At 41.6% G+C, this 25745-nt stretch overlaps 2 protein-coding genes across 3 annotated transcripts; one reads left to right on the plus strand and one right to left on the minus strand.

The window, feature by feature from the left end:
• The first annotated feature begins 789 nt into the window (after positions 1-789).
• On the plus strand, positions 790-16745 carry AK3 (adenylate kinase 3). The gene is given in 7 exon segments (XM_030003961.2): positions 790-1131; positions 4375-4424; positions 4426-4486; positions 5447-5566; positions 9169-9341; positions 11720-11838; positions 13208-16745. Coding segments are annotated over 7 exon segments (795 nt in total). The 5' UTR covers positions 790-983; the 3' UTR covers positions 13332-16745.
• CDC37L1 (cell division cycle 37 like 1) lies at positions 16263-25468 on the minus strand. 2 transcript variants are annotated; one of them, XM_030003959.2, is made up of 7 exons: positions 25205-25461; positions 22885-23166; positions 21384-21474; positions 19185-19300; positions 18761-18883; positions 17733-17888; positions 16263-16888 (listed from the first exon to the last, which is right to left on the minus strand). In XM_030003959.2, exons 1-7 carry the CDS (start codon positions 25313-25315, stop codon positions 16787-16789), a joined length of 981 nt encoding a protein of 326 aa, XP_029859819.1. In that variant the 5' UTR covers positions 25316-25461; the 3' UTR covers positions 16263-16786. The 2 variants fall into 2 exon arrangements, with proteins under 2 accessions (XP_029859819.1, XP_029859820.1); XM_030003960.2 differs by lacking the exon at positions 18761-18883 and having other exon boundaries at positions 25205-25468.
• Positions 25469-25745: the final 277 nt, after the last annotated feature.

Here is a 25745-nt window from a genome sequence, read left to right on the forward strand (position 1 = left end):
TTTTGTTGCCAAATTTTGTTTAAGACTGTGCTATTTTGGCAGACTGAGATGTTGCCCTGGGAATATTCATGAAGCCCTGAATGTTTCATTCTTCCTGTCCTACTGCATTTAGAATACAGGTATTACTGTGTTCAGTTATGGAAGTTCACATTGCTCAGTGTAGTAAGATTTATGCTCATACTAAGATTTCCATGCTAAGCCAGTGCCTTCCTACCTAATTGTTAAGGTGATTTATTTTGTCGGCTAGGCAGCTTTTGAGCTATATTCCTGTTTTCATACTGTTGTTAAGTACCATACGTCCATTTGTCTGTTTTCTTGTTGCTGTTGCAAGTCTCTTGTAAAACCATTGAAATTAAAAAAGGTTTTAAAACGGAAAGCTGACTTTCATTCATGTGTTGGGTTTAGCTCTGCTTTCTGCGAGATCACTTTTTCACTGCAGCCCTTCTAGCTCACAGCGGTCGAGACCCATCAGCATTTCTCCAGAACGGCCACAGCACGTCTCAGCAGCCCAGCAGCCGTCAGGTGAGAGCCAGGCAACGAGCCGTGTGTCCCCTCAGTCTGGGAAATCCTCACGATACCTCAGGAGGGAGAGTGGGAACCGGCTGGGGCAGGGACTGAGGGCTCCGGGGGCAGCCGAAACGGGGCTCCTGGGCCGAGGGCTGCGGGGAGGTTGGTCAGGGCCAGTCAGCGCAGCGACGCCCTCCGATGCTTTACCTTCTAAAATGCGATTTGCTTATTATCCTCCCCCCGCACCCCCCACCCCCGGTGCTTTTACGTAAAGGATCTTCCCTTCCTGCCCCTGACTGACAGCCAGAAAAGCTGCCACTGGTTCTCCCCGGCAGGACCGGCCTCGGCTCCAACCCCCTCCGCCGTCTTCCTCCTCCCCCTTCCCGGTCCTACGAAAGGCGGCCGAGGCGGTGCTCCTCCCCAGGCCCCTGCTCGTCCCCTGCCCGTCCCCTGCCCGCAGTAACAGCAGCAGCAGCATGGTGGTGCCGCCGCTGCTGCGCGTCGTCATCATGGGGCCACCGGGTTCCGGGAAAGGCACCGTCTCCTCTCGGATTATCAAACATTTCGGGATGAAGCACCTCTCCAGCGGCGACCTCCTGAGGGACAACATGCAGAAGAAGACAGGTGGGAACGGGGACGAATCGGGGCGGGGGGGGGGGGGGGGGGGCGGCGGGGACGATCCGGGGCGGGCGGCCGCCCGCCCCGGATCGTCCCCGCCGCCCCCCCCACGCAGGAACCGGCCCCACGCCGGTCCTTCCGCTCCGCCGGTCCTTCCCCTCCCCGTCCGGGAAGTCCCTGGGGGCATTGCTGCTCCCCAGTCCCACCAGTATGTGCTCCCCGCCCCGGAGGTTGGGCGTCTTCACGGCAGCTCTACCTGGAGGCCAGAGGCCACCGAGATGGGCCTCGAGGCTTCAGCCGAGGATCCTCTAAAAGCTGTCACTTGGCATCCTCTTTGTAAGCGTGAATGGGGCTTATCTGATTTTGTTTTTTGTTTTGTTTTTGTTTTTTTTTTTTTTTCCCCGGGCGTTTTCCTTGTTTTGTAGCACACACCTAATCGTTAACTCCTCTCTTGAAAGGGAAAAATATTCATGTTTTTAACAGGCAGGGCAACAGGAGGGGTTCTGGGCAATCAGACTTTTTCAGATCTCCATGAGATGGCTAGAAGTACAGGCACCTAGAGTTACCAGCTATTCCAAAATTAGAAGGCCTTTTCCGGAACTGGCAGGCATAACTGTAGTGCTGCTTTCCAAAAACAACGGGTAAAATTTTCAAACTGCTTACCTTGTGCTTTTTCAATTATTATTACCCTACGACAAGTTCATACTGTGCTTAGGTTTCAGCATGGTCTGTGTCTGCATACAGAGTTGCTTGTATTAGGTAATGATGTGTGTTATATTTACTATATGGTCGTAACTTGACCTCTGGCTCTCTGTTGAGATGCCACAACCCCTCTGGTGGGTTTTTGCAATGATGAAAGGTCTCCTCCTGACTGCCGCATCTGCTTTTCTTCACGGTGGGGTCGAAAACCTTCTAAGAACCATTTCAGGTTGCATGTGATGAAGTGAGCGTATTGTTATTTCCAGCACTTCGAAGCTGCAGAGGACTGCAAGTATTTCTGCAGTATTATGGCTAGGTAACCGAAGGTTTTGGAAGGTTTTGGAAGCTTATAAGCATGTTTGAAATTGAAAAATTATCAGTATTATGAAATCAATTGTGATGTGATGTGATTTCCACATCTCTTTTCACACAAATTCTGTTTGCTCTCGAAGAACAATGACTTTGGCTTAGTTGACTGACTTTACTACAGTTGATAACTACAAGTTAAATATTTGCTAGAGCACCACCTGTGCAGGCATATCTGATCACATTCATGCTTTTCCTGTCTGATTGCGCAAGCGTAAATTTTTATTTACAAAGTGTCACAAAACCAAAATTGTTGCTGTTAAGAACTTTCAGTGTAAGTAAGACCTAGTGAGAAAGGAAGGTGTTGCAGAAATTTAAGGAAATAGGTTATTTACTAAATACTTCAGGTTTTGTGCTGTTTTCAATATGTCTCGGAAGCAAGATCAAAGACCACCAAAATCAAGCTGAAGGGTGCCTGAGAAGAGGAAATTGCAAGTGGAAATACCCCATTGCTTGATTTAAGGAGGCAGCCATGAAGTAGTGGAAAGAAAAGTGATTTGGCAAAGTGCTCTACGTGGGTTGGACAGATGAAAGAATGTGAAGGAGAACCAAGATGTGAAATGAAAGTGTAGCAGATGCATTAAATCTTGAATGTGAGGAGAGAAGCCAGTGGAGGGTGTAAGAGATGATGAGGTTTGCTCTGAATTAGCTAGCGTAGAAGTTATAGGAATCTGCTACAGAGTTTTTCATTCACTAATTAACCCAGATGAAGCTCTGTTAATTTTATTGAAAGCGAGTCACTCATTGCAGAAATGGTCTCCAGAGGATTGAGATCAACACCGAGGTAGCAGGGCTGCATAATATGCTGAAGGAGGGAGAGAGACTGAGAGGCAACTCGGAGAGCTTTGACAAGTTTAGTTGAGGCAAAGAGTTTATAAGTTTTGGTTATAATAGAAGAGTCCTGCAATTCCAAATTCTTTGGGAACTGTGTTAGGCTAAGTTGGGCAGTTAAAACACTTGGAAAATTAAATATAACTAACAACAGTTACATGGTGCCATTTTTGGCATTTGCTGTCTTGTGAAAATGGACTTTGTCTGTTGAAAAGTCCTGTTGAACATGTGAGCGTCCTTAGCAATTTGCAGTTATTACCACATTCTGCTGCTTTGGAGAGTGGACAGTCCGTGACCACCTCTCTAGTGCTAAGCAACCTGTTGTCTGAATGTGGCTAGAGCTTGTTTGCTGTAATGTGGTTAGGACATGCCAATCTTTTGCAATACATGAAACATGGATACCTGTTATCACCTAGACAGGAAAGAAACCCATGTTGCTTTTAATTCCAAAGATTGCCATGCCTGTAGTGGTTTCAGACCCAAGCTGAAAAAAACCAGAACAAAATAAAAACAACAAAACCTCACAAAATCCCACCTGCAACAACAAGGGGGGAAAGAAAGAAAAAAAAAAAAAAGGTAGCTATGGTCTAGTATACAAACTTTTCATCCTAACATACAACTATTTGGGTACAGTTGTGCCTAATTTTTTCTTCTGTAATAGTGACTTTCTAAGGGACCTGAGGTTTGTAGAGAGAGGCAGCATGTTTCCAGCTCTGTTGGTCTAATAATAGGACCTTACAGCTTGCCATACTCCAAACCTCTCTGGGTCCAAAAGCTCATCTGTCTTTCCAACGGTTAGTACCGTTCTCAACCTTGAGAGCCTCAAGGTTCTCAACCTTGAGAGCCTCAAGGCTCTCAACCTTGCCTTGCACATATTCTTAGATCATTGTGGCTAGAACAATGTTTCAGTGTAAATCAGTAACAGGTCCAAGCATCAAGTACACATTAAACTATCTAGACATAATTTATTCCTCCTCCCAGCCTACTTTTGCAGGGTACATAGTTCAAAGTGCACTCACTAGAATAGTAAAAGAGGTATGACTTGCTGACCTCAAAGAAGGGAGGTAGGGAAAAGAATAGACACTTTGTACCCAGGCAGACTGTCACCTTCTTTCCAGTTTGTTATGTGCTGGAGGACTCCAGCACCAGAGTCTGACTCTTTTCCACTTTGTGAGGATTATTTGAAATGTGACCCAGGTGCATAGTGCCTGTTTTTAAATGGCCTTTAAACTTTTCAAAGCCTGACTCTAGATGTGAACGTCCAATAAAGGGAAATTTTCCCTTTGTTACTTACTTTTTTTCCAGCACCAAAGCGACTCTTTGCATTACTTGAGGACATCTATTGCTTTTCAGTTGCCTCGTCTGAAAAAGGGCCTCTGTATTATTGCACGTTCCAATCCTGCGTCAAGTGATGGGAGTGGCATTCTTCATTGCTTTCTGCTGAAAGTGGTTGTATCTTGTGTTGGTATGTCAGTCCATCCCATTTTCTATTCTGTTTAGTTTACTGTACCTAGATCTGAATTGGCTGCAAGTAAAGGCTTCTGCAGATCCATAATAAAAACCAATCTAGCTGCTATTCTGGGTGACTTACATAATTGGATAATTGTTTTATAAACAAAGGCCACGGAGACTTTGTGCTCGAGGACACAACCCAGGCAAATTAATTTCTTCCCAGCTATACCCATGATTTGGGTGAAGTACGGTATGCTGCCACCTGTCATGTAGAAGCATGGTGTGATATCCAGAACTGTGATGCGTGGATGGCATTTTAGCGAGCCAGTAGGCTAAATAACTGGTATTAAAGGTTAGTCAGTTCCATGGGAAAATACTAGTGTCTGTGTGCTCCCATAAATAGTTTACAACATCTATAAACATCCTCCTGTAACTCTAGAAATTGTAAAAATATGTTATCTGGCAAGCGTGTCCCACTGCATACTGCTCTTTTAAATACCAAACGTGTTTCTCTTCGTAGTGAAGTCATAAGTTAATAACTAGTCACTAAACTGAGAAAATAACTTTCTTGACAGGAAATCTCAGGGCTGGTATCTTAATGAACTTTTATCCTTTACATTGCTTCTTTTGAAGACTCTTTTACCTAATGGCCTCTCCTGATTTTAGTTTTGGGGACCTAATACTTCAAATACTTACTAGTACTATTCAGAGGGTGTGGGGATAGAGGTGTGCTGAATACCCTGTTGCCATCTGTGGAACTATAGACCTATCAAGTTAATCTGATGCATATTTGCATGATCAGATCCTAACTGATCATCTGTTTTTGAATTTCAGCAAGCATACTGTCTGTCTTGTTTACAACTTTATGGTTCTGCGCCATCCCGATCAAAACAAATTTTTTGAGGGCTTATGGGCTTTTTTTTGCTTGCTGGAGGTCAGAGATAGTGTAATGTGACTCCTTTTACTTTCACAGAAGTTGGAATCCTTGCCAAGTCCTACATTGATCAAGGGCGTCTTATTCCAGATGACATCATGACACGACTGATGCTGAATGAGCTAAAAGGTCTAGATCGGTACAACTGGCTGTTGGATGGTAAGTCAGCATATTGGATATCACTACATATGGAGAGAAAATCTGCACTGGAAAGCTTGGAGTGCTTTGGTCGCTTGTGGTTAGCTACACCCCAGTAGCCATCCTTGAGTCGTAGTAACTGGACAGTATTTGTTGCCAGCTGCTTGTGAAACGTTCAGCAGCCAGTCTGCCCCAGGTTCTTTGGCTGTAAAATGCTTTGGGTGCATCCCACCTTCAGAGCTTTACAGGGATGTTTAATTCATGTTGAAAAGGGTAGTTCAACACTCCAGTAAAATTTCAGAACTGTCAGTTGTGGTAATTCTTATGCTATATTCCCCCTTTAAAATACACATGAGAAGTTGCTTTTTTTTAAAGCCTTTTCTTGTTAAAGTCCTTGGGGAATGGAACACTTTGAAAAATGGGGCTGAGGAATTCTTTAAAGAGAAAGGTAGGTATGTGATGCAGCAACAAGGCAAGTATGGAAAGCAAGTTCTGCAGCAGTGCAGTGTGTAATAAATCACTAACAAAAACACTGCTTAAGTGCTCTAAAAGGTATCTTTCATTTGCTCTTTGGTTCTGTTCTCTAGAGTGAAATGTTCTGCAATTCTGCAGCGTAAGCTCATTGCTTCCGCATTCACAGTAGAGAGAAAATGCATTTGCCACTGTCTTCATGAACTGACTGGCTTGTTACCCCAGCCCATGGGAGTACAGTTGGATGCGCAGCACAAAGATAGTGTCTAGGCTGGATGTGTGCTTTTTCGGATTCTAGTCACAACCTGCCTCAGTAGATAAAACTAAAAAGTTGTTGGTGTGGCTTTTTATTTAGAGGGAGTGAGAAATCCACAGTGCTTTCTGTCCCTTAGTGCTTTCTAATTGCTTCTAGTACAGTGATCTGTTCTGGTGGCTTTAGTCATGGTTATGTTCCTCCTTAGTGAGGACAAAAGCTTAATTCCCACAGTGAACAGCACAATGAAACCTAACCAATAAGGGAAAGAGCTGCAGATTTTTTTTTTTCTTTAGTTCCAGGTCCTGTGTACACACAGTTCCAGCCTTCTGGATCTGGATGTGTAGTAGTATAGCTAGGCACAGTGGCAACTCTTAACAGGAAGATGGTGTGGAGACTGTAAGAGAATAAATAAATTTCTGCTGCACGTTAAAATGCTGCCTTCTTTAAACTTTTGGAGCAGAAATTTTGTCTGCATGAGCATTTTTAATGAGACTCAGTGAATTACACTAGGGATAGCTCTGGCATAATCAGCTCTGTAGGAACAATACTATTCTGTTGAAATATGTTAAGCAGAAAGTCTTTAGATTGATAACTACAACTCAGAACAAACAGCTGAGGTCAGCTAGGTCAAACTAAATAGAGTTGCTGAGCTTCTTGTATGCTTACTTAGCCAAATACCCATTTCCACTGCCTTATGATAGGCTGGCTTCTAGAATCATAGCAGATGTAGCAGTCCAAGTCGTGTGTGTGTGGGTATGATCTGCTTAGATTTATGTGCTGTATAATTGGGGTACTTTTCCCTGTGTTCCTGGATTCTTCATAATTCATCACATCTTGTAGATTATTTTTTTTTGGTATCGAGAAAACACTGTATGCAGCTGTCCTGGTTTCAGCTGGGATAGTTAATTTTCTTCTTAGTAGCTGGTACAGTCTGTTTTGGATTTAGTGTGAGAATAATGTTGATAACACACCGATGTCTTAGTTGTTGCTAAGCAGCACTTAGGATCTAAGTTAAGGATTTTTCAGTTTCCCATGCTCTGCCAGCAAGCAGATGTACAAGAAGCAGGGATGGAGCATGGCCAGGACAGCTGACCCAAACTAGCCAAAGAGATATTCCATATCGTAGAACATCATGCTCAGTATATAAACTGGGGGGACTTGGCCAGGAGGGGCGGATTGCTGCTCAGGCATCAGTCAGCACGTGGTGAGCAACTGCACTGTGCATTACTTGTCTTTTCTTGTTTTTTGTTTTTCATATATTTCTTTTCATTACTATTACTATTATATGTTGTTATTATTATTGTTAGTATTATATTTTATTTTACTTTAGTTATTAAATCATTCTTATCTCAACCCACAAGTTTTACTTTCTTTTTTTTTTCAATTCTCCTCCCCATCCCACTGGGAGTGGGTAGTGAGTGAGCAGCTGCGTGGTGCCAAGTTGCTGACTGGGTTTAAACCACAACAGCAGCAAATGCTGGTTCAGTTTCAATGAAATGCTTTTGTAAAAGCACTTTAGTTTGTTGAGGAAGTTTCTCATTACTGAGTTCCAAAGCAAACTCATTTTCCAGCTGCATAACTAAGATGTGTGGTGGCTGACTAGCTTGTCAATAGTAAGAAAGAACAGCAGTGCTGGAGTCCTGGCTTTCCCTCTGCTCATAACATTTAGAAGCACTTCCATGAGATAATGTGAATGTGAGAGAAATAGGATGAGGGCAGTTGATAACTGTGATGCAAACCAGCTACATCGGACTTAATGCACAAGCAAGAGCTTGGTCTAAGTTAATCAACTCTTTACTTTTGTGATGTGTTAGACAAGACACAGTAGGCTTAAGACCATAAAATGTTTTTTTTTCTGTTTTAAGGCTAGTTCTTGGGGAGCTCCTTACTCAGGCAATGGACTCATCAACCAATGTTACATAAGGAAGAGTTTCTCAAGTTTGTATGTATCAGTACTTGCCTTTGTGGAGAAGTTTACCTGTATAGTATGATGAAAATTACAAGCTACTGAAGAACATGAGACTGTGCAAGAGCTTTGTGGGTAGAGGTATTATTGCAGTGAATCAGTAGTGCAATAGCATGTTCTGCAGTACCTTTGACCGCTAAAATTCTTGTGGTCAATTTTTCATTTTAAATTCTTTGTGGAGACCTTGGTTCTCTTGTTCTCCATCGTGTGTCCTGTTCCCCCCCGCCCCGCCTTAAGTTCCACTAGTTTTCTCTGGTAGTAATATGTGCCTTTGAAGGCACGATACTGGAGCCATAGAGTTCATGGGGCAAAATGCAGTGTCTTTTAAGTGAAGAGGGAGATTCCTGTTCAGCCCGAATGTTCTCACAGTCATTGTCCCTGAGGATAGTTTGATACACTAGACTTTCCAGAACTCTTTCTAAAGCTACTGTTTTATGTAAAATTAATCCTGGACAGCCTCTGGTATATGTATTGGGCTTACTGCAACTGAATAAAATAGGTTTGTAATGGTCACCTTCTTAAGCCAGACTTACACAACTATGGAAGTAAGAGTTGTCACAAATGTTTCTAGGTTGTTCCAGATTTCTGTGTGAACTGCCTGTAGCTTTCATTGTTCAAAATGTGTACACAGTGCTTTTATTCAATATAGTGGTATGTAGTACATATAAGTATGGGGTCTTTTTGCATTTGTTACACTTTTGGGAAGATGATCGACTGAAATGAAGAAATGGAAGCTGGGAGGTGTTTAACAAGTTAAAGTGCCATGACACACTGAAAAATATTTGGAAAATCTGATGTCTCTTCAACCTTTACAGTATGACGATGCTTTTTTTTTTCTGTCTTGCAATTATTTTCTGTAATGACTGAATCCAGGTAATTCTCGCTATAACTCTGCCTTTGGATTTTTACGGAGTTGTTTCCTTTAAAAAGGTTTCCCCAGAACGGTTGCTCAGGCAGAAGCCTTGGATAAAGAATGTCAAATAGACACTGTGATTGACCTAGATGTGCCATTTGAGACCATAAAATGTCGGCTCACAGCACGTTGGATCCACCCTGCTAGTGGCAGAGTCTACAATCTTGAATTCAGTCCTCCCAAAGTGCAGGTAAGCAATACATGTCAGTGTTGGCACCAAGTTAATGTTGCATTGCATTTGGTAATGGCAGTAAAATACTGTCTGTGTATGTTGTTGCAAAACACAGTAGCTCAGAAGAAAAAGGCTCTTTTAATCTCTTAGAAGCACAGAACCTTTCTGGTAACACTCTGCCTCTGAGAGTATGTTAGTGACCTGGTAGAAGCTCCAGCTGATGGACACGTGTTTGTCCCCTGCAGAATGAAACACCATGGAGTTTAGTATGCTCTTGTTAAAGCTGTTCACTGATGTGGAATACTCTCAGTCTTGCACACTGGCATAGGAGTTGGGTGTGTTCTTAGCCTGTTCTGCAAGTTTGCAGCCTGTACAGTCCAAAATGTAGTTTCCTTTTCCTTCCTCCAGAGGACTCATTTTTTTGTATCTAGGAAGCACACCAAATCATCAGGGGAATCCACTTAACGCTTTCCCTGTGTTTATATTTAACCAGCATGGGTATTTTCAAGGGAACACTTGTCATATTGCAAAATTAGATGGAGAAACTTGCCAATCAGGGAAGCTTCTCAACAGATCAAAGAGGTTATGGCTTGAGATATCCTAAAAAGGAATGGTAAACTTGAAGATAATGATCATACATTGTTACTTTAAGATTTTTGAGGAACTCAGATTAGCCTTAGTGCAACTCAGCTTAAGCTGTATTTCATCCTTAACTCTAAATACCTGTTGCAGCATCACATTTCACCTGGAAGCTCTATTAAGTTACATCAGAAGTATGGCAGGCCTTGTAGTTTTCGGACTTCAGTGTTGCAGGAAAAGAGGCCAGCTGAAGCACTGGAAGTGAGCAACTGGAAACACTGTATTGTTTAAAATATGGTAGTTTAAGTCATGATTATTTTTAATTGCAGAAGAGCATAGGCAAGCTGCAACAGAGAATTATCAGACCTACCAAAGAGTGGGCTTCAGCTACAACGGCTTTGCTATTAGGAACACTCCACCTCTACCTTCTACTAATAAGCAGGCATATCACAACATGTAAAGTAGATTGCAATTTTTAAGTGAAACCATGGAATGGAGCTGAACAGCTGAAATACAGTTGTCTCTGTTATCTAATAGACCTGCAAAATGTTTACTTACTCAACAGAACCGAAAGATGATGGCTTTAGAGTTAATGCAAGGCTGAAGGCTCAATACTTGATAGATACAATGAAGGCACTAGGATGGCTGCCTGCACAGGTGCTAGAAAGGAACACTTGAGTGTTTTAAACTATTGTTATTATGTAAACAAGGTAAGTTTGACCATATAAATCCATCTCTGATATGATACAGATGTTCTGGAACAGATATTCTTCACCCATTCCTGTCCTGGTTTTGGCTGGGATAGAGTTAACTTTCTTCCTAGTAGCTGGCATAGTGCTGTGTTTTGGGTTCAGTATGAGAAGAACTTCTGGAACAGAGAAGCTTACTGAACATTGATGGTTACTTATTTTCAGAAACTGCCAGAATGCAGGTAGGAAAGGAAAACGTTTTTGTAGTCTAATTGGCTTTGTACTTGCAAGATCACTCATGTTTCCACTCCAAGTGTCAAATTAAAGTTGTCTTTAGGGAAAATAAAAATTCTTGAGGATTTAATTAATATGTATGAAGGAGCACAGAGTCACTTGTATCTGTGGTGGGTCATATTCTGTCCTTAGATGCACAATGATTCAATGCACCTAAGAAGGAGCCAATTTTTATGCCACTAGCTAGTCCTTCATAAGATATGCCAGTGGTCAGCAATTTCTTCAGTCATTGCTGGTTTCAAGGCTTAAAAGCTCTGTAATCACTTAAAGCACTTCGGTAAATTGGAGGTGAAATGTGCAGTGAAGTAGGAGCTATCATAGTTCTGTTTACTGAAGCCTACAAAAACTTCAGCTGGCTTTTATGCCATTTTTTGTACAGCTGTTGCTAAATGATAACTCTTCCATTTTGTGACTTAAAACTAAAGGGCCATTAACTCCTTTCCCCATTTCAGTATTCTCAGAGGTCCAGTTGGTCTCTTGCTTGTTTCTTGTTATGCAAGAACATATTACCAACAATATTGTTCTCCCTCATATATGAAGGTTTTGTCTACATATTTCCTATATTCAACGAATGTTCCAGAGGACAAATCAGTTAAGTTACTAATGACCTGACGTTCACTGCAAATACTGAGAAAATACTTTTAACTGATGGACTGTTTTACTGGATAGTCAGCTTCTTATAATCCAGATGAGATATGGACAGTAGCCTTTCTCTTTATAAACAGAAATCTACACCTTGACTAACTGCAAACTGATCATAATTTAAAAAGAAAATTACACAAAACAAACAGAAATAAGAAATATACACCAGTGTTTGCTTTTAACCATAATTAGGGCATTGATGATATTACTGGAGAGCCACTTGTTCAGCGTGATGATGATAAGCCAGAGACAGTTACCAAGAGGCTGCAGGCTTATGATGCACAAACAAAACCTGTTCTAGAATATTATCGGTAAGTAGTAAAATCTATTCTTCCACATTCTAAAAGCCTCTTCCACATTAGCATAGAGAGGAACAGATCTCTTCAGTTACAGAGATATTGCAACAGTGAACGTGGTATGAGCAGCAGTGTATCTTTCATCAACTCAGTAAGAAATCAAGCCAGTAAAATGAGTAAGTTTTCCACTGTTGCGTGAAACCTCTTCACGAGCCTGCTTAGCAGAAGAGCCTTTCACTGCAGCCTTATTTGGCTTTACAAAGAGTGCTATGCATTATTCAATACATTATAGTACTGTTCTGAGCAACATAGCTCTGGTTAGTAAGGTAACAGAGACAGTTCCCTTTTTTGGAAGATTTAACAGTATTTTCTCTTCTGGATGTGTAAGTAGAAGCCCTTCTAACAAGGGGTCCAGAAGCGATACGCAACAGAAAAACTGTTAAGGATTTGAAAGTGGCTGTTCTAAGAACAGGACTGTCATGGGCACAGCTAGCAAGACTCTTTGGGAATAAGTAGCTATTTGACCATACTGCCATTTGCACTGTGGAATAACAAATTATTAGTTCTTTTAAGACCCCAAATTATACACAAAGTTTCTCTTAATGTAAAGCTGCAAATATCACAGTGCTAATATATAGATAATAGTAGGTCACCATGTAGAGTTTTGTAGTCTTATCCTGCCTAGACAAAGAAATTAGACTCTGACAACATCCTGAAGTGACTGTCCTTCCTCTATCTCCATATTCACCACCCTTCATTATGCTCTACCAAAACTGTTGAGCAGAAGACTAGAAGCTCTGCCTTTGGGGCAGTTAAGTTTTAAAGGAGTTTTTCTGGATTGACAGTGATTTTCCTGGCTTTGATAGTTTTCTGAAGTGAAAATGCCTCAAACTACCACAGTAAGACATAGGCCTAAGATATTGTTATTATTGATAACAACATACTTCACAGATATAACTAGCTACTAGAATTAATTCAGAATAACTCGATTGTGCCTGGTTCACTTGCTTGCTCTGATGCACCTTCTTTGATCCTCGAAGTGTAACTTTACAATACCTGGGTTAGTCACGGTTGTTTAGATGACTGCTGTATAGCATGTGCTGTATGACTGCATTGCTGCTTCTTATTTTTACACTTCATAGTTTGTTATTAAGTACTCTGTGGACACCTGTCAGTTTTGTGAACTGATGTGGCCAATAGCTCACTCTTTGAGGAACACAGTAATGCATGTCCACCCTGCACTCCCAATGTTATGGCTGTTCTCGGATGTTAAATGACATGCATATTTACACACTCCTGCCAGGGCAATCTTAAAGTGAGGTGGTGATCTTGGAACAATTAAACAATTTGACTTCTGTAATGCTTTCTTCCTTTTCTTCCTTAGGGAAAAAGGGTTATTGAAATCCTTCTCTGGAACAGAAACCAATAAGATCTGGCCACATATCTATGCTTTCCTCCAAACCAAGTTGCCAGATGTGAGCCAGAAAGATGCTGCCACTCCCAGGTGAAAATAGGTCTAACTTCTGCTCATCTGTCATAGCTCACACTTGATTACATGAGATTCAGCAATCAAGGATTTCTCTTAAGTAGTCCACCAGACCAATCAATAATTACAAGTCTAATGTTGTCATTAACTTACATTGATAAAACTTTGTTGCCTGTGGTTCTCACTTTAATGCTGTATTTTTTTATATTAAATATACCTAATTTTTATAATATAGTAACTGACTTCAACACAAGCAGCTACTCTTATGTCTCTTATTCAGAAAATATTTGTTTGCAAATATTGACTGGTGAAGGAAACACATTACAGAATACAACTTAATTACAAAGCACATAGATTGATTTACGCGCTCATGAAATGTAGTGTGAAGCAATGACAAGGACATGAAAGCATGTTTCTTGAATATGTGATGAGTTGGGGCCAGCCAGAAGCTGTGGGAACCATGACCACCACTCTATAGAAAGACGTTTCAGACCAAAACTGGCATACATATAGATTGATCTTATGGATGACAGTCACCTTCTTTTAGCTTTGCTTGCACAGATGTTAGTTGAACTTTTTGCTGGGCTTAAATTACCCTTAACACTTGCCTGGATGATTGGCCTTATTACTATGTTTATATTTCTGCCCTCAGAGCAGCTATCTTGCAGGCATGAGAAATGGAGTTTCAATGATGTGCAACACATTTGGTAAAGCCTCTGTCTTTGTGCAGCTGTGCAAGACTTTATTAGTAAAAAGACAGCAGGTACTGAACAGATTGAGTGTAATCCAGTAAGTTTGTAGCTAGATGATCTTGACTAGTGAATGTGTCTTTTCTACTACCTTTGAAAAAACAACTGCTCATTGATGCCAGTGCCAGGACTGCCAGTGGTCAAATTATTAACATTGTCATATTACTGTAGCAACTTTTATTGTAGCAATTGGACTGGTTTTCACCAGCTCATACAACTAATTCATTTCTCTGACCAGCTCTTGTATTTATTTATTCTCTAGATAACTGGAGTTACAAACCTCCACAGGCCACGCCTTTTACCAGTCTAGGTAATGCAGACATTGCTATTTTTCAGTGAACTCCCCTGGCCCTTCTTTTATGCTAACCAGACTGAGAGTTTCAAGAAGAGTCAGCAAAACCTGAGGAACAAACAACTCCATCTAGGCAACATCTGAAGTAGCTGTGTCGTACTAGTGCAGATCCCAATCTCCTTTTGCAGTGACTGTAAACAACTACAGAGCTGTGGTGCTGACATACCTCAGACTACATTTGCATGTGTAGTTGTAGCATTATCAATATTGAGACACATTTGAGTCTAAAAAGGATGGTCATTGTAGAATTTGTAAAGCTTTCCCATTACTATAAATGAAGAATATGGGCAGCAACTCACTGCAAGCAGCTCTCCTTACATATTAAAGAAGGCTTACCAAAAGGCTGACCACTTCTGCTTTCATCTTCAGAAATGTCTATATGGAGGCTGTAGACTGAGTGAGTTTAGAGATACACTTCTTTAAAAAAGTCACGATTAGAAAACAGTAGCTACCACATTACAGTGAGAAACCCTGATGTGCTGCTTACTTCTATTTATGCATCTTGATTTCAATAAAAAGCAGCTATGCTTGGTTTTTTGCCAGCCTACGTAAGTTGCAGTTAGCCAGAAGGAAAAGGGGGAGGGAACCTCCTTATGATTTGACACTTACTCCCACACGATCCAATTGTAGCCCCTTAGAAACTTTAAAAATAACTTTCAGTATATCAGAGGTTGCTAGATCAATGTGGCTCTACTACTAAGGGTAGCAACTGCAAGTGACCACGCTACCCTGCTCTTACTATCCTTGTACAAAACATTCAGTTAAAAAACAACCTGAAGTTACTAGTTCCCCTTAGTTTCCCTTAATAATTAGCTAATTGAGGAGGTAGTGTTTACTTACCCTCTCTGGAGTATGTCAAACTTAAAAAAAAAAATTACTACTGAAGCTGGTTATCTCTCATTAGCATCTGGGACAGAGCTGCTGCTTGCTCCTTTATCCTCTGTCCGCAGAAGAACTGCTAGAGAACTCAAGGCACACGAAAAGTTACTGCTATCGGTGGATCTGGAGTTCCTGCTTTTGCTACTGCATTTGTCTTAACACTCACTCTGGTATATACTGCAAACTTAGACTCTTCCCTATCTCTGCTATAGCCAAACTGAAAATTATTGGATCTCGTCTCAGCACAGCTTTCACCTGAATTAGCAACTGCATGTAGACTGTGTTCATCAAACTATTGAAACTAGATACTTTCCAGACCTTGCATACAATCAGAACAATACAGTAAAGGACAGAGTTTGTACCGATACCATTATTTGAGATAGGAGCTGTCTTCACTGGAGTCTTCCAACTGCAGTATACATTTTTATGAACAGAGATACTGTAATAGCAGCAGGTTAGAAAAGCACAGTAGAATTTTGGACTGCAGACATTCTGTGGAAGGCCTTGTCTAGAAACAGTATTTGGATCTCCAGCTCCTCAAACAGGAAGCTTTTAATGATTTTCCTCTTTAATTAGTTGAGTTACCAATATCAGAAACCCACTTTAGTTTCATAGCATATGAAATACCTTCCAAACCTCACATGACACCTGACCCTATATGAACTGCAACAAAGCTTTTTGTTTAAACTGAAGTCTTAACCTAACCCTTGTACCTCAAGTTCCCTCCATCCCCTCCATCAAATACTTCTCCCCATAATAAGACTTGGTTTAAAAAAGTCTAAAGTTAGCCTTACGAACAAGAAGAGAGTCAGACTCTCAGAAATCATACAACCCAGCACTCATATGTAGACAAGCGTTGCTTACATTTTAGGACAAAACCAAGTTACATTTAATGAAAGCACATTGTAACATTTAAATCCCCTTTGTAGAGGTAGAAAGCCAGTGTTTTAATCTAGCCCATTCAGATGTGAAATACTGATACCAGATATTGATTTATTGCTATTAGTGATAACTAAATTTGAGAGCTTATGTCAGCAAGGTAGCATGAATACAGTTGTGATCTCCAATATTCATAGAGTAAAACATGTCCACAGCTGTAGTAAGACAATAGCAGATTCTACCAAGAATCTACCACTTCTTGTAAACATTGTATTTGTGCAGATTTATTTTTTTTTCATACTTTAATTTCTAAAAGTCATGAAAGGCAAGGTTAGTAGCAGAAAACACATCCAGTTTCACATTCGGCAATACGAGAACCCTGCCCTTCAAGAACAACCAAAAACCTAGCAGCACATTTGCAAACAGTATTACAAGGTTTTCTGAATTACCCACCCTTCAAAATCTCTTCCCCCTGAAACCAAACAACAACAACAAAAATCTGACACGAAAAATAAAGTGCAGTACCCAGAAAAATAAGTGTCAAGAAAAAATAGCCATGTTTGTTTCTTTGGGGGGAAGAAAAAAAAAAACAAGTACTTGGCCTCAGCCTTAAGAGTACTACACTGTATCCATCATTTTGGATTCTTCTTCATCTCTTTGCATCACAGAGTTTGCACTGCAGACATCTGTGTTCATGGAACCTTGTAGATCACCTGTGTTCTGCAACAGATGAAAAATTGACAGCTTAACTCTGTAACTGTATATATGGAGGAATAGAGACAGAGAGAGAAACAGATTTTTAGCTTAAGTTGGACTCTCCGTGTTGTCCATCTTAAGATGAGACAAATTTACAATAGTAAGGAAATAAGCTCTGAAAAATTCATCAACCAATATTATCTCACTGTGTCAAGAATTCTTTAAGTTTGCTGGCATAGCTTGTATTTGGTCTCAGTGTTTCTAGCACTTGACTGCACACTTACTTAAAATTAAGCTGTTGGATCTTATTTGAGAGGTACTTTAATCAAATTATTTCAAATAAGTAGTTTTAATTGTGACTCCTTCCCTAATACCTAATTTTTTACAATCTTTTAAGTTGCTGCTTCATTCCAGAATGTGGCCATCACTAGTACTGTAACAAAAGACTTAAGTACACTCAGTTTTCTTTTATTACAACAGGAGACTTTCCTTAGGCTTGACTTACCTGAATGATCCCATGAGTAGGATCAGTCATTTTACGCTGGAACCTCATTTCACTGCTTGTGCTAAACGCTGTGAATACAATTCTAGCATCTGATCAGTTTTATGATGCAGTGTTTATTTTAAGCACAACAATGTAAGGGCACTGAACTAACATGTGCTTTTGACCTTATGCTGATGCTTTCTGAATTCCAGCAAGTAAAAAGAAAGTCCATATATGCCTTGCATATTGATAATACTGTTCATTATATCCTGAGCACTAGCAGTTCTAGGAATAATCCTCTTTATATTTCAGAGAGGTATGGCTTCTCAAGGCAGGACCTAATCCTACTTTGGTTAAATTATTTTCTAGAAATAATAAGCCTACCTGTGAAAAAGATATCAGCTCTCCCACAAGACCAGGATTGACACTGAGATCACGTAGTAACATAGTTTGAAAGCCATGTGATTGTGACCAGATTCTCACTCTCGTCTTGAATGCCTCAAGTTCATTTTTAAAAGCCTCAAAATAACCTTCCCCAGCCTGCAAAGAGAAAAATGAGATATTTGCACTTCAGCCAGATTTACTTTTGAATTGTAAGCATACACAGTGCTGAAAAAAAACCACGCAGTAATGCATGTTATACCCTTTGGGGAATACCAAGAATAACATTAGTCAATTTAAAATGAAATTTCAGGTAGCTTTCTTTTTAAGGCAATCTGTAGTATTTATATGTAGAAGCAAACTAACTGATTTATCTAAGGACATGTAAAAATAAATCTAGTTTTAGCCTTCCCAACTCAGAAGCCAGTACCCTTAGAAGAACAGGTGGTTGTTGTAACACTGGTCAAAAGCAAAGCACAAGCTGACTTGCACTTTAACTGAACTCCTTTAGGCAATATTGAGGTCCATCACTCTTGAATAACTGAATACACTCTACAGCAAACCACAGTTGCACTCTTCCCGCATTTCTCCTTCGTAGCTCTGGATTGCTCCATTTCAGTAATGAGAAAGGGACACTACTTCGGGCCACACTGTGAACTGCAGATGAAATGGAAAGTTGTGATAATACGTAGGTACACTGTGAAAACACAGGTGTAATTGGCCAAAATCAGTCCTTAAACTGGTCTGTTTCCTGTTGTTACTTAGTTACTACTTGTGTATAACACCCCTATTGTCACCCTGCTGTATCTTGCTTTTCCTCTGGGATAAGCAAAATCCCTAAAACTTTCATTTTCAGAATTGGAATTACACCAAAATACTCTGTCTAGAAAAGAACTGCTAACAAAACACTGTCATAAGCCTAAGTCAGTCAATAAAATATTTAGCCTCTTATGGTTAGGAAGAAACCTCTAGAACACTGGTCCCTTGTACAGCATCAAGTGTTTCTCCCATCATTACCCAAATTGACTTACTTTGGCTTTTTGGAAAAAGAGACGAAAACAGCCTCTTGGATCCATATTGCAGCTTCTGGCAATTTCTATAATAAACTGCATTACAACTGCCTGGTGTGCTACTTGCTCCATCAGAGCTCTTTTCTGAAAAAAAGTTCAAGTTGTGATTTAAAGATACTGCCTGTGATTATATTTCTAAAATTCAGCATAATTTCCTTTTGTTCTAGTTCCTAAGCAGATGAGAACTCATGCTTACAGAAGCAAGGGGACTGATAATTAGCTATAACTACACATGTAAGTGACAATGCACTACATACAGTTTTTCTTCAATAAAGTAGAGAGAGGGTGGGAAGAACAGTTAAACAGCTAATCAAGTTGGTCAGCTTTTCTATAGTGCAAGTGGGAAACTGTATGCTTTCAAACAATTTAAACATCTTCTTCGTACCTGTTCAGCTTCTAGATGAAAACACCACAACATGAGATATCTAGATGTTTCTTCACATACAAGATATGGGTGATCAGACAAAAATCTTTGACTATCATCCCATCTGCTCAGCATACCTAGTAAGAGAAACATGGTTAAGATATTCTAAATGGTTAAATGATTAATGCAGCAAGGAAGTTACTTGCATTGATACCCCAGCATATACTAACACCTTTGCAATTCACTAACCTCAGAATGATAGCACACAACTAAATTTGGGGGTTTTATTTATACATCTAACCAATGCTGAAAGAGCATTACCAGAAGGTATAATCAGACTTTGAAGATACTAAAAGTAGATTTTAACAGTCACAATTTTTAATGCATCTCTAGCATCATTGATAAGTTATTTTAAATCAATTCTATATATAGGTATCTATTAGTGACATCAAACAGTTTAAAAAGTTTATGGATAGAGATTTACATTCAGTGATTCTGACAAATCCTCTACATGTATGTAAATAAGAATGCAAAGAAAAGAATGTGTAATCTGTAAAAAATTATTCCAACACATGATTTTCTAGGTTTTTAGGAAATTTGAATTTAATTACAGGAACAGCTTGATCTCAAAAAGCAAAGCCACATCAGTATTGGAAGGTTAACTAGAAGATTGAATTTGATAGCATGAAGCTACCTTCATGTAAAGAGTTTAAAAATCAGAACTCAATTCTCAGACCACTTCTTAAAATTGTCCTTCATGTATCACTGACAATCAAGTCATTACTGGCAACAGGTACCAGATATACAGCTTTACCCATCTATCAGCATATAATTATAACTGAGCTAAAGATAATTCAGTGGTAATGACCTAAGATAATCTTAATTCTAGCAAACAAATGCCTAAAGAGAAAGCAATGACTAATATTTCTTTCGGCTGTTTTCAAGAGAGCTATTCCATGCAAGTTCTTTATTGCTTGGAAGCCAGAGCAGGATCCAGAAACCGAACTCGTACAATACGGCTAGCAAAGTCCACACTGCTCCTTGGCAGCAGCTAGCACAGAACAGGAGAGTTGAAAGAACATCAGTGTACTGTCCCTTTTTACAATGGACTTACATATTTTGAATTAAAATAACAACATGGCTTTGAATTTAGCAGGTAAGAAAAAAATTGATGATCTGTAATAAGGTTCCTTCTGTAACAGCTTAATCTGAATTTAGACAAAGTAATTTTGCCCAACTGTTAGCCAGGAAGCCTGCAAGAAAGCATCTTTTTTTCTGCTGAAATGCACAGCAGGGGAGATGTCTTCTGATTCCACTGTCATTACACTTAGCAGTTAAAGTATTTGAAAGAACCTGTGCCTGTCACTGCTACTTGCATATTCTGACAGTGTTGTGCCTCAACTTGGTACTTGCAAGGCTTGCTAAGGCTAACAGGGCTAGAAACCCTTTCTTTAGAACAGTTTAAGATCCTTAGAAGCCAAATAGCTTAGTAAAAACAAGCTTGTACGAAGAATTTGATTTTGCCAACTCAGTCCTGTTGTTGATTGTTCTGGTATTCCAAATATGGCTGTACTATACCATAGTCTGAAATCAGCCAGTAACTAAGAATGGAAAGCACTTCAGAGAACCATCAAAATTTCAGATTACTTTACAAGATCAGCTTTGTGCTTAATTGGGTTCAACAATTATGACAGAGCTAAAGTGACACCTAGTGGATAATTAAATATAATTTTAAGAAACACAATTCCATGCACACATACTCTCAGCTGGTGTTTACAGACATTTCCCTTTAATCAGTCATTACCCTTGTAGCTTAATAGCCACCAGAAAAGAAACATTTACTAAAAATGAGACAGCTATGGACAATCCCCTGCACTTTTATACACACAATTTACATTGTCATGAATGTCCCTGCCTTTCCCACTGAACTGCAGAAAAAGTTGCTAGAACTTTAGTGTGCAGGGCTTAAGCTCATTTGCATATTAATTCTTAATTATTTTTTTTTTAAATTTAAGTTCTTATTGGTCATAGGAACTAAGAAGCTTCTACAGTTTACACCTTATTTCACTTTGAAATTATTATCTGTCCTGATAAAATAAAGCTGAACAGTCTGTTAACCAAGTCTTTAATTTGTTAACATTCACTCTGTACAATAAGCACCGAACCTACACAAACTCTGTAGAAGTTTGAACTGCAAAATGATGGAAAAAGCACACTCACCAAAGTGTCTAATCTTTTGTTCGTGTTTTTGCATAAGTGGTTCAGACTCATCTTCATCTTCTCTTTCTTTTCTTTTTTGATTAATAAGACTCTGAGGAAGAGAAAAATTGTACTATCACAGAAACTCCAGGCATACATTTTGTGACATATAGCAGTATTATATTTTAATGTTACTATTTAAAGGGCTATGTTCTAATTTTAGAGTCGCACCATATACTTGAGAAGATTTTCTTTAAAAAAGTGCATTACCTAATAATAGGTTCAAAGTCTCATTATAGTCTACTGACCAAAGAACTCTGAGAAACTTCTGTCTTCATGTAGGAACTTACTGATCTGTCAGCAAAGAGAATTATGTACATTGCAGCCTGGATGCAGCTAAATCAGTGAAATCAGGAGATGTGCTAGCTGTTCAAATTAAATTGTAAAGTGAAAGCTGAGATCCTACTATAAAAAAAAAGTTTGTGCTAAATAATATGTATTACAGTAGTCATTACTAGAGGCAAACTAACAGTTCTACATTTTAAGACTTTGGCACTCAGTAGAGAAGCACACTTTTCATGTGAAGAAACTATTGTTCAGCACCATTTGGCAACACTTGCACTACACAGAATCACAGAGTGGTTTGGGTTGGGACATTTAAAGATCATTTAGTTCCAACCCTCCCTGCTGTGTGCAGAGCCATCTTTCACTACATCAGGTTGCTCAAAGCCCCATCCAGCCTGACATTATACACTTCCAGGGATAGGGCATCCACAACTTCTCTGGGCAACCTGTTCCAGGGTTTTACCACCCTCATCATAAAAAATTTCTTCCTTATATCCAATCTAAACCTACCCTCTTTCAGTTTAAAACCATTGCCCCTTGTCCTATCACTACAGTCTGCAATAAAAAACCAAAAATGCCTCTATCTTTCTTACAAGCCCCCTTTAAGTATTTAAAGGCCACAATAAGGGCTCCCCAGCACCTTCTCTTCTCCAGGCTGAACAACACCAACTCTCTCAGCCTTTCTTCATAGGAGAGGTGTTCCATCCCTCCAACCATTTTCATCCCTCCTCTGGACCTGCTCCAACAGATCCATGTCCTTCTTGTACTGGGGACCCCAGAGCTCGATGCAGTACTCCAGGTAGGGTCTCACAAGAGTGGAATAGAGGGGGAAAATCACCTCCCTTGACCTGCTGGCCATGCTGCCTTTTATGCAACCCAGGATACAACTGGCTTTCTGTGCTGCAAGTGCACATTGCTGGCTCATATCAAATACTCAGATGACCCACGCAAGTTTTGACCTGCACTTCTGGTAGAGAAACATCATCCAGATTTGTAGTACGAGTGCAGCTTGCTCCCTTTCCTGAGGCAAAGACAGATGCCAGCTCCCCCCCCCGCCCCAGCCCATTTAAGATATACTGTGGTTTTGTGCTGTACGGCACACAGAAGACACTCGAGACAAGTGGAATGAAAAAAAGAGGCTAACACTTGTTTTCACACACACCGATATGGGTCATACCTTATTAAATACCTCCTTACTAACAGGAGGTGTGTTCCATAGATTCAGTCTTTCCCTCTGCTTTAGTGCTTCTTCTTTTCTTCTCCACTCTTCCTCTCTCTGTCTCAGCTCTGCAGCTTCAGTCTTTGCTCTAGCAGATTCCTGATCGCGGGATTCTGAATTATGCAGTGCTAAGCTACCAAGTTTTTGCTGGGCTTCTGCTAGGTTCCACGTGTATTCCACAGAGTGCTTCACAAACTCTCTTTCTTTTTGGCAGGCTAATTCAATCTCTTGGTCATATGTCTGTGAGGAAAATCAGACACGCTATTTATGGAGGGAAAATTGTCAGTTTAGTTTGTATTGGAGCAGACAGGCCTAAATCTCAAATATAATGCACCTGGAAGGCACCTTAGATATGCAGCATTATATTCGCAGGAGTGATAAAACATGGTTTTGTACTGCTAGATGTTTTTAGAAAGAGATTTCTAATTCAAGCTATCTTAAGTGCATTTACAAAATCATGGATCACGTACTGCTATCAGTAATAGTCTCCAGACTGTAAAAATACTTTTGACATAGCTGAGACCCCTCTGGCTATCTTTGGGCTGCAATGCTACCAACAGCCAAGTGTGAGAATACTCTGAATACATAGTTCTGAGAAGAAAGTATCAGTTTTGTGATGTCAGATCACAACAGTAAAGTAACTGCTGCTGCCTGCATTCCAGTATGGATTAGTACCTAACAGATGGCCAACATCTTCCCTTGAACTGGCAGTAAAAGTGGAATTTAAGTTATGAAGTGGCTGAGGCACAGCACAAGCATATGCTCCTTTTGGTCAAATCTATTGAGGAGGTCACCACTCATAGCTGGGAGAAAGAATGACCTCTTGTCGCGGTTTAACCCCAGCCAGCAACTAAGCACCACACAGCCGCTCACTCACTCCCCCCCCACCCAGTGGGATGGGGGAGAAAAATCGGGAAAAAGAAGCAAAACCCACGGGTTGAGATAAGAACAGTTTAATAGAACAGAAAAGAAGAAACTAATAATGATAATGATAACACTAATAAAATGACAACAGCAATAATGAAAGGATTGGAATGTACAAATGATGTGCAGTGCAATTGCTCACCACCTGTCAACTGGCACCCAGCTAGTCCCCCAGCAGCGATTCCCCGCCCCCACTTCCCAGTTCCTATACTAGATGGGACGTCCCATGGTATGGAATACTCTGTTGGCCAGTTTGGGTCAGGTGCCCTGGCTGTGTCCTGTGCCAACTTCTTGTGCCCCTCCAGCTTTCTCACTGGCTGGGCATGAGAAGCTGAAAAATCCTTGACATTAGTCTAAACACTACTGAGCAACAACTGAAAACATCAGTGTTACCAACATTCTTCTCATACTGAACTCAAAACATAGCACCGTACCAGCTACTAGGAAGACAGTTAACTCTATCCCAGCTGAAACTAGGACACCTCTTAAGCAACAGTGCTTGTATTGCTTCCAGGTGTGTGCTGGGTATTCACACTCAGTAACTTAAGAAATTATCCTCTAAATTATATGCCTGCTTTCCCACCAGGAGTGGGGAAAAAAACATTCATATGCATTAGTTCCTCAGCCTTCCAGTGCCCTATTATTAAATTTGTGGTGCCGATAAATTGCTAGAGATTATCTGAAAGAAACTTTAACGCGGGTACATCAAAGTTCTTGTGCCAACTTTGTCTGGGAATCGCAGCTTCTTTTTTTTCTTTTTTTAATAACAAGGTGAAAATTTCTCTGTTGGGAAACTGATGTAACGGCAGCTTATTGCAAGAACACACAGAATTCCTGACGAGGTACTTGCAAAACGCCGACTTGCCCTAGCCAGCAGAGGAACACACCGCTTATGTATCCACTTTTTAGACATTAAGGATGCTAGAATAACTTCAACCCAGCTCCCTCCGCATCACTCCTCAAACGCGGAACTGTTACCCACGGGCAGTGGCAGGCGTCGCACACACACACACACCCCCACCCCGCGGCGCCGGCGGCAGCGCATCTGCCCCGCCGGGCGTACTCGGGCCCGGCGGAGCGGCCCCGGAGGGGAGCGAACTCTCCCGCACACCCCCGCCCCGACACGCACCGGGCTCCGCGGCGACCCCCGTCCTTCCGCGGCCCCCTCCCCGCGGCGGGCTGGGGCTGCGGCCGCGGGGAAGCCCAGGCGCCCGCGGCACCGAGAGCCGCTCCGCGCCGGCCGGGGCAGGGGGGAGCTGCGCCACCGGAGGCGGGAAGCGGCGCGAGGTACCGGGGCGGCTGGGGGTGGCGGGGGGGGGGGGGGGCGGCGGGGAGGGGGGGGGCACGGATGTACCTGCACTTCCAGCGGACGCTGACGGGAGTCGGTAGCCCGCCTCCGCTCCCCGTCGTCCTCCTCCTGCGACGGAGGGCCGCCGTCCCGCGACTGCGGGAGCCACAGCGCCATCCCCACCTCCCGCCGGTCGCCGTTCCCCGCCGCCCACTGCGCTTGCACACCTCGACGGAAGTGAGGCGGCGTAACACTTCCGCAACCTAAGAGCTCCGCCGCGCTCCCGCCCCCGGCGTCATGGGGCGGGGCCTGCGACAGCCGCGCCGGGCGGGGGCGGGCCGGGCCGGGCCGGGCCGGGGCGGGGGGGCCTGCCCTTGCCCCTGCCCCCGCCCCCCCCGCCGCCCCCGCCGCCGCCGCCCCCACCCCCCCGCAAGGCCCGGCCGCCGGTAGCGCGCGGTGGCCAGCGGGTGTGGCGCCGCGGCGCTCCCGCCTGTCCCTGCTCGGAGTACCGTGTGTCGGGCCTCTTCCGTGCCGGCGGAGGGCCGGCCACCTCCCTCGAGGCTGCCGCAGGACGCAGACAAATTATACGTGTATACATATATATATA

This window comes from Aquila chrysaetos, chromosome Z (genome assembly GCF_900496995.4).
Source record: "Aquila chrysaetos chrysaetos chromosome Z, bAquChr1.4, whole genome shotgun sequence".
NCBI lineage: Eukaryota > Metazoa > Chordata > Aves > Accipitriformes > Accipitridae > Aquila > Aquila chrysaetos.

Coding starts and splice junctions, on each gene's coding strand:
- CDC37L1 (XM_030003959.2), bottom strand. CDS start 25,315: ATGGCGCTGTGGCTCCCGCAGTCGCGGGACGGCGGCCCTCCGTCGCAG. Junction 19,301..21,383: donor ACAAAAGATTAGACACTTTG/GTGAGTGTGCTT, acceptor TTCTCTTACTAG/GTATGCTGAGCAGATGGGAT. Junction 18,884..19,184: donor TTCATCTAGAAGCTGAACAG/GTACGAAGAAGA, acceptor ACTTTTTTTCAG/AAAAGAGCTCTGATGGAGCA.